Here is a 9133-nt window from a genome sequence, read left to right on the forward strand (position 1 = left end):
TTAGCTGTTAGCAGGCCGAGGGAACCACTTCACTCATTAGGGCTCCTTTAAGCCTCTCTCCCCCCGCTGCCCCTCCTCATTTTCTGCATGACGCTCCCTGCGCTCTCCCTCCCCTCTTTCTAACTTTGTTCGTCCCTTAAACAAACGTCTCAACAACCATATTGATAAGTTCTCTAAAACCACTGCCGTGACGAGAAAGAAATGAGCGTTGTGACGACGGGAAAACGTTATTGTGAGCAGCTCTTCTGACAGGCAGGTAGGCTAACGTTCTCCGCTTTTCCTCCGCGGTTCCAGCGCTTTCTGTGGTCGACACACGAACAAGGCTGCTTTGTGCGGGTAGGATATTTGAATTATCAACAGCATCGATAACTGATATTACTGTAGCTACTGTTCACTTCACTGTTTGGTGGACAGTCATTTACAAACTAAAATTAACGCGCAGTCGTAGGATAGCAGACTTTTTAAGTAAAACTGAAAGACGTGATGGAGAAAAAGTAAGCATAAAGTTTAAAAAAGTACCCTAAATTTAGGTTTATTCCCATAAAACAGAAGAGGCATCAGTGTCTGCAGAGGGACTGACAGGCGTGCGTTTTAAGGGTATAATAACTATAACTCCTGGTGGATGGCAGTTCTACAGCTGGGAACAAATGGGTGGTAGATGTTAATCCTTCATTACTGTATTTGAATAGCACTAAAATGACTGTGAACGTGGAAATAATTGACTACAGGCCTGAGGCAAGGTTCAAATCTAGGTTCAAGTTTGCTTTTAGCGTATTGGTTTCAGCAACCACAACTTCATTTTGTTATCTGTTTTGTTATATTCCCTAATTAATTAAATGCAATTACTATCACTACATAAATGACTCAAAGTACCATAATGTGAACAATGTCTGGAACACTATAAGCAGGGCCGCAGCTAACATTAAGGACCCTGAGGTTTATGTCATGTCTTCTTTATGTGGATTGGGCTGTATTACCAACAGTAGAGGAGCTTATATAATACAATTTAAATCATACACCACAGTTGTTTTCCTGGCTCTTTATGGTTTGTTACATGGTATACTAAAAAATAGATACATAAACAACTAGGGATGAGTATTAAGGTAGACCGGCTCAAGGCCGATACTGATTATTTGTAGATGTGAAACCGTTAACCGAGATTTGGAACTGATATGCATTTAGGGTAAAAATTGGAAATCTTTAAGTCAAAATTAAGATTTCGGAATGCTAGAAACTCCAACACAATTTTTTTTTGAATGCTTTAATTAATTATTTTATAAATTAGAAAGTTACCATGACATAATCCCCAGTAACAGAGAGTAAGATGTAGTAGTGGGGGGGAACATTAAGTCAGACTCAGTGGTGAGTGAAACAGAAGCAGAGGGACAGACAGAGCTGTAGTTAGAGCTGGGCCATATGGAGAAAATCAAATATCACAATATGTTTTACCAAATACCTCGATATCAATGCCGCAACAATATTGTAGTGTTGACTATTGGAGCTTTCACAAAATATTTACACAATGAGATTTTTTAATAAATAATCATCAGTAATGTGAATATAATGACTAAGTGGATAAAGGATAATACAACACTCTGGTAAGTAGACAAAATGACTTTACTGTTACGATTACAATATCTAAAATCCAAGACAATATCTAGTCTCATATCACGATATTGATAGCCTATAATATTGATATAATTTTGCCCAGCTCTAGCTGTAGTGGAGCCAAGGCAGACCAGTTTTTTATCCATCCAACTTTGTTGCTTAGCAGGTAAACAAAATGCAGATACAGATCATTTTCTAATTGCCAAAGATCTGCTCCGATAATCAGCCAGGCTTATAATTGGTCGCTTATAAAAACGATCTCAAGCAAAGACAAAAAAAAAGTAGGTATTGACATCAGTCCCCCTGCTAACACCTTTATACTGGACACTGTCCGACTTGGATCCTCTGTGCTACCGACACATGACGTGATACATGAAAATATTGGATCTTGATACTCTATAAAGAATTTATTATAGCATTCTGGGGATGGCTTGGAAACAACAGTTCATTTTGAGAAAAGTCCTGGGCTGCTGCAACTAAAAATAATTTTCTTCATCTATTTGGCCTCATTGTTTTTTGATTTATGAAACAATCACTGTCTACAAAATGTTGGGAGATATGAGAAAGCACCATCGCAGGAGCCATTTTCCCAGAGTCCAAGGGCATGTCTTCAAGTGTCTGCAACCCAAAGATAGTTATTTCACAATTTTATAAAACTGTAAAGTCAGCAATAAATCTTCACATTTGAGAAGCTGGAACCTGAATTTTAAATGAAATTTTGTCCCAGCAGTATATCATTCCCCAAAAATGCATTTAAGCAGGGCTGCACGATATGAGAAAAATATTTTAATTGAGATTATTTTGACTGATATTGCGATTGCGATATGATTGACGATATTGGAGGGAATGATCGTTTTTGTATCATTATTCTCATTTTCATTGAAAATGATTAACATAGAAGGAAATGAAAATGATTACAGTGTGATTTTTGCGATGATCTGTACCAAACAGAGGTGTTTTCTTTAGTCTGTAGGGTAGGATGTGGATGCCGAGACGTCTCTGCAGCCCCAAAATACTTCATTCAGAATGGTTTGACCTATATTTTGCAATTAAAAAATATTTTGCTCCCCTGCGATTTGGATATTGACTAGTCCACATTGCAATTTTGACACAGTTGCGATTAAATGTGCAGCCCTAGATTCAAGTGTGACAAGAACTGCAACAGCTTTTTTTGGCCCGGGTTTGAGTCCGACCTCTGGCCCACAACAAGCCCCCAAAAAAGAATTCTAAAAAAACTGTTAAAAAAATATATATATGTGTAGTTTCTTCCCTCGTCTGTGACACTGAACGCAGACATTTGAGGAGGTCATCTTGGGCTTTGGGAAACACTGTTCCACATCTTTCAGAGAACAAACACCTGATCCATCCATCCAGAAAAGAATCTACAGATTCATCAACAATTAAAAGATATGTTAGTTGCAGCCCTAGCCCAGATCTACTACAGGTCCCTACACAACTGCGATCAGTGATTTAGTGAAATAGCCCAAAGCGGGTGTGTGTGAGGTCAGTCTCATTCCTGACGCAGTTTCAGTTTCACAGCGTTAGTGGGAGAATGAGTCCCGAATAGTAGATTATCCGTATCAGTGTTTCAATTTGAGCGTTAACTAGGCCTGAACGATTCGGGGAACATCACGATTTTTCTGCTGCCACAATTTATTTTCTCACAAAGTGTAATGTTTGTTTGCCACATGACCCATGACAAAACAGTTTTTTTTGGCACCTTGGGCATCACCGCAACCCTGTAAACAGAGAGGCTTCGATGGAGAGAAGGGAGAGCACTGCAGAGCTTTGAAACCTATTCTACACAGTCTACGTTTAAAACTCACGAAAGAAAGTAGTAGCGTTGTGAAGCAGTTGGCTCGTAAAATCCAATGAGATTCAAAGTCATTAAAAAAAAAATCCAATTATTCATTAAAAAAAAATCAAACTTAAATAAAAATAAAATCCAGAAGAGTGTGAATTGAGATTGTGATTTTATAGAGACTAATCGTGCAGGCCTACAGTTAATTCATTAGAATAGTGCTCTGCTTTGGCTTTGCCACAGCTCTGTAAACGGTCTGCAGCACTTGCCAACAAACTGTTAGCACAGTAAAACTCCAGGAAGCTATTTTAGTTTGGATTTATTCATTTGTTTGACTGATTAAAGTTTCAGTTTTTTTTTTAAATCATTGATTAAAAGCAATTTTTTCACTGTAAATGCTCATCAGTGTTAAATATCGGTAATTATCGGTCTCATCAACTACTAATAATTGGTATTGGCCTGGAAAAAGTGTTGGTCGACCCCTAATTTTTACACCGTTTACTCCGTTCCTTGTTAATCAAACACAACACATAGGACAGCTCAGTGCGTTGGGATGGAGCTCTGTCCAGACGCTGCTGGAATCACTACCACAGGGTTTTCCTGCTGGCCTTTTTTCAAGTGCTCCACGAAGGTTATGGAATTTACTCTCATGTTCAGAGCAGAGGTGCTGGGCCAACTCTTGTCCTTCCGTAAAGCACAGCACTTTGGTTTCAGACGTGGTTTTACCAGACCAGAGTAATCTTACTGCAGTAATGGGCCATTTATGACCCCCGGGCCTGCTCGGCTGGCAGTCTGTTTGTGCATGGCTCGACTCCTCTGCACGGTTCAAAATTAACTTTATTTTGTCCACCAGCCAAATATCTAGTCAACCCTTGGGTTGTCTTCCCGTCAACCATAAGAAGAAAACACTTTGGTCACTTTTTTCCAACATTATTATTGCTTTTTCCAACATTTTGCTCACTTTTTCAATGTTGTGGTTGCTTTAACCTTGTGTTGTTGGCCCATTGGTTGTGCTCAAAAAAACAAATAAGTGAAAACGGGTCAAGTTTGACCCAAGGACAACATAAGGGTTAATGTTCATAGATTACCATTGTGTTTTCTTTATTTTTGGCTGGCGAGTGAAGGAAATCTACCAGCAACTTGCATATTTTACCATTATTTGCCTGGTAGATGTGCTAATTTTGATCCCTGCTTTTCTGATAATACCAACTCAGAAGTAAACCTTGGGAAGTGCATAATAGGTACCACACTGTGCAGTGGATTTGTCTGCCACATGGCAATAGTAAGTGTAGATTTTACATCATAAGGGTATCATTGCATTCTTGTGAACTATAAATAAATGAGATTTGGAGCATGTTTAAATGACAATGACTCCTACACCATGGCACAGTAGTATGATTGGTTCTTAACTGTGCCTCTCTATAATGGTCCACGTTGCTATGGAAAGCCTGCATCATCGGGACTACAGCTGTATCTAATTATTCGAGGAATGCAGGACTTTTTGTAAGAAAAGGCTGTGCAGAATATGGGCTGGCTTTCTCAAATCCTTCTCTTCCCCCCACTGTTCCCTCTCAGCTGTGCTCCTTCGGCAATGCTACAGTCCCCACTCTGATGAGACGATGAGAACCTACACCCGTGGGGCCCCCACAGTCTTCTTCATAAGTCTGCTGTGGCCCCTGCTTGCCCCGGTGGCGGCGGCGCAAGTGGACCCCAGCGGAGGAATCCCCTTCATGGGAGGCAACTACAATGGCCATCCCATGCTGTACTTCAGTCGGGGCGATGTGGAGGAGCTGCAGTACGCGGCCGCCGGCACTCATCGGGACATGGCGAGGAGGATACGCGAGGCTGGGGAAAGCATGCTGGAGCATCCCGAGATGTACCTGCCCCCCTGGAGCCCCGCAGAGTTCAGCGCCCGCTGGAACGAGGTTTACGGAAACAACCTGGGCGTGCTGTCCATGTTCTGCCTGCTGTACCCACATAGGGCTGGGGCCCTCGACCTGGTCAAAGACTACATGGAGAGGATGGCGGCTCAGCCTAGTTGGTAGATTTTCTGTCTTTTTTATTATTTCATCTCTTTAATTTGACTCCATGATTTGGGGCCATGTGCAACAGTCTGTTCACTGTGAAATATTCTCTGTAAGAAATTGAAACCACCCTTTTTCTTTTTAACGAGACAAACAGGAAATCTGAGTTTAATCAAATTCATCTGAGATGGTGCTTTATGTCTGTTTCCACCCCGATGTGTGCATCGGCCGGGTATTCATGCTAGATCCTCCCCTCAGAGGCTTTCTCGTCCGCCCCTGCTTCGGAGCGTTCTCACTTTCTTTCTTGGGCAGAGCTCTGGTAAAGATGCATTGTAGTCTGATAAGTCTGTGGTCCAGGAAATATGTTTAGCAGCTGTTTGCTGAACATGAAAGGAAATGAAATGTTCAGATGTGAGTTGAATAGCCCAGTGCAGGGGCCCCGAAGCTCAGGGTCCAGGCCGAAGATCAGGGTCCAGGTGACCAGACAGGGATGCTCTCCACTCTGACTAATTTGACTAATTGTCAAATTGATTTAAACCAGGGTTCCCACAGATCCCTTTTTCAAAAGATTGTCCAAAAAACGTCTGGATTTTTTGGGAGGAAGACAATCGATTTAAAATAAAATGAGCTGAAACAATCCGGTAATTTAAAAGGAAAGAGCAAAGACTAGAGCAAAAAAAGGTTCCTGCCCTTTGAGCCACTGTTTTACAGTACTGCTACGATGGATTATTAAATGGCCCTAGGATTGCGGAGGTCATAGATTAAAAACTAATTAATTTAAAAAGAGTGCACAATGTAAGCAAAGAATAAGCTAAAATAATGAAAGTCTAAAGCTAGATACTGATACTCAACATCGGGTAATGAAGCAGGGCCCATTTTAGTCCTTTGATATTGTTTTGTAGTAGTGAATATTCCCAATCAAATGTACTATTGATCATATTAGCGTTAACCCTAAGACCGGAGATTCTGTCACGTACGTAAATAACGTAGTTAACAGGAAAGAATATTTATTGTATTTCCCTCTAATGCTCTAGATAATACCCAGTTCCACAGATTTTAATTACAGATACATACAAAAAAACAAAAAAAAATACAGATACAAAAAATACTAGGGCTGGGACAAGATGCTTTTGTCCCGGTTCGATTCTTTAAAGATACGTGATTGCCGATTGGATTTGTGTTGCCATTTTTCATTAATTGCGATTTTAGAAGCATTGCGGTTTGAGAGTATTGAGTATTACTTTTTTATTTTCTTTCTTTAACAAAAACTAAATTTGAAAAATGAGACATTGCTAAAAAAGTGTTTTCTAACATGAACAAAATACATGAATGAAAAATATTGATTCTGGCGAAAAGCATCGCTTTAAAAAAGTATTGCAAAAGAAATCACGGTAAATACAATTTTAGATTTGAACCATAAGAAATGAGATTGTGTAGGAATCCGTAAACAATCCGCCGTGAGAATCAGCTGAATCCATCCATTCAGCCCATTTTTGGAAAATCCTCTGGCTTTTCAGTGTCAGCCATGGCTGAATGCCACGCAGGCATCCGCCTTTAACGCTGCGTCCTTATTTCCCTAACAATGTAATTAAGTCAGGGAAGTTGGTTCTGCAAAGTAGCTGAGAGGTGGAGCACAGCCATTCACTGCGTCCCACAGCTTCCTTCTCCACAGCTTTTATTTCAAAGACTAAAGGAAGGCAGGTCTCAGAAAATGATGCTTGGAGAAGGTGTTGGGGACCATGGTAACATCCTGTTCATTCACTTATATTCACATCCTCTCACACAATTAGTGCTCACTACCCACCTATGGGGATTTGTTAACATTAACCATCATTCTTTTATGAAAAGTTTAAATGTATATGTAAAAACATTTACATTTACCCATAAACTAAAGTCATCCAATCCCAAAATGTAGATACACGTTATCTTGTTCTAATGTTTACTTACAGAAAATTACACTGCAGTAATATACTCTATATGTATTAATTTGATTGCAGTGTGGTGGGCTCTGTAGACATAAGAAACCAAAGGTCCACAGAGGCAGAGCAAGTGTACGCCACTGCTGTCTATTAATAACATAAACCTTAACTCTTCCTTCATGCCGAGGAGTGTGGCTGCAACAACTCTGAGACTAACTTTTCTATATCACAGGGGAAGACATCATGTGTTCATAATGCTACAGAGACATCTGGGCTAGTGGTTTATTACCAAAGGGCTTGCCTAGTTACAGCTGTTCACCCGGAGATGAACATTGACATTTTCAAAACCAAATTTTCAAACAGGAGTTATTTGAATGAACCGACCACATATTCTAAAGGTTTATTTTCTCTCCTGATAACATGACCACACTTTATAAACGTGTACAATAGATTAGAAAAAGACACACACATCGCTAGTTCCCAAATGGGATAGATGGGGGATCCAAAAACTTCATTGAATAACAATAATAGTTGTTGGGTAAATATTAAAACAGCTATGGGACGCCCGGGTGGCTCACCTGGTTGAACGTGCGCCCCATTTACAAACCTGTCAATAGAGGCAGAAAAACAGCATGAGCCTGGCTGGAGCTCTCCACCATTACAGATGACGGATGAAAAAGTAATTCTGGCGTACTTAGATATCTAAAGTCCACACAAGTCATCTCCCAGAGTATCCTGAATAACACAGGCAGAGCAAGAACACTTCCAGTCATTTGGACTGTACTACGTGGACTTTGAAATGCAACAGTAGTTGCGCTGTGACTGATGACTGATGTCCACAAGTTCACAGTCCGGACAAGAGTGCATATTGAGAAAGAAAGGACTTTAATTAAGACCTCGAACAGTCTTCATCTCACAAATGCAAAGCTGAATTTGTAGGAGGTAAAACACCACGTGTTCTCTGGTATGACCAGTAGCTCATAGTGGCTGTTAGTGGTGTTAATGTGCTAATGTCAGCACCAGGGTTTCATTGTTTCCCCAAACATTAGATGAATCAGATCATGGGAAAAGTTTTAGAAAAAAATAGTAATGTAAAGTAACGTATTGATATCATTCAAATGTGCGTTCCCAAATCTCAAAGAGACATTTTTTATATTCATTATTTGGGCAAAAGAACACAGTTTATGTCCATCATCAACTAAATTTGCAATGATCAATTCTGCTGTGTGACATCTGCTGCGTGCCAGTTGGAATGAATGGGATTTGTCTTCTGAAAATCTAGGCAACCTTTATAAAGCCAATACTTTGCAGAACTCCATTATAAAAACTAATGAAATCTGCTAAATTAAACGGTTGAATGATTCCTCAACCATTCTATTACACTAAATCCATTCTGTGGTTGTTGAGATGTGTAAGCCCGATGTCTGTCCCAACGTGCTGTACCATGTTTTATGTTTCTGCAGAACAGGAACCTGCTGAAAAACAGTTTTTAAACTTAGTCAGGCCCGTTTACATACTTACTTTCCTGCATGATAAATATAAATGAAAGCGTACATACTACATATTGGTCGATCCCTACTTTAGATACACCTCAGTCAGTCTGTCCTTTGCCTTTACAAATCTTCCCTCCTTGATAGATACATACATAGATAGATAGAGGGATAGATAGATAGATAGATATACAGATAGATAGATAGATAGATAGATAGATAGATAGATATACAGATAGATAGATAGACAGATAGATAGATAGACAGACAGATAGATAGACAGATAGATAG

The 9133-nt window shown here is 39.9% G+C and overlaps 1 protein-coding gene across 2 annotated transcripts in view; it reads left to right on the top strand.

The window, feature by feature from the left end:
- dse (dermatan sulfate epimerase) overlaps positions 1-9133 on the top strand; it is a 28140-nt gene continuing 19007 nt past the window's right edge. The window contains exons 1-2 of one of the 2 annotated variants that reach the window (XM_034900957.1): positions 1-252; positions 4985-5450. In XM_034900957.1, coding sequence (XP_034756848.1) covers positions 5029-5450 — 422 coding nt within the window. In that variant the 5' untranslated portion in view covers positions 1-252; positions 4985-5028. Of the gene's footprint in view, positions 253-4984; positions 5451-9133 lie in introns of those variants that run through there. The other variant, XM_034900959.1, reaches the window with a different exon arrangement.

Source organism: Etheostoma cragini, chromosome 18 (genome assembly GCF_013103735.1).
Source record: "Etheostoma cragini isolate CJK2018 chromosome 18, CSU_Ecrag_1.0, whole genome shotgun sequence".
Lineage (NCBI taxonomy): Eukaryota > Metazoa > Chordata > Actinopteri > Perciformes > Percidae > Etheostoma > Etheostoma cragini.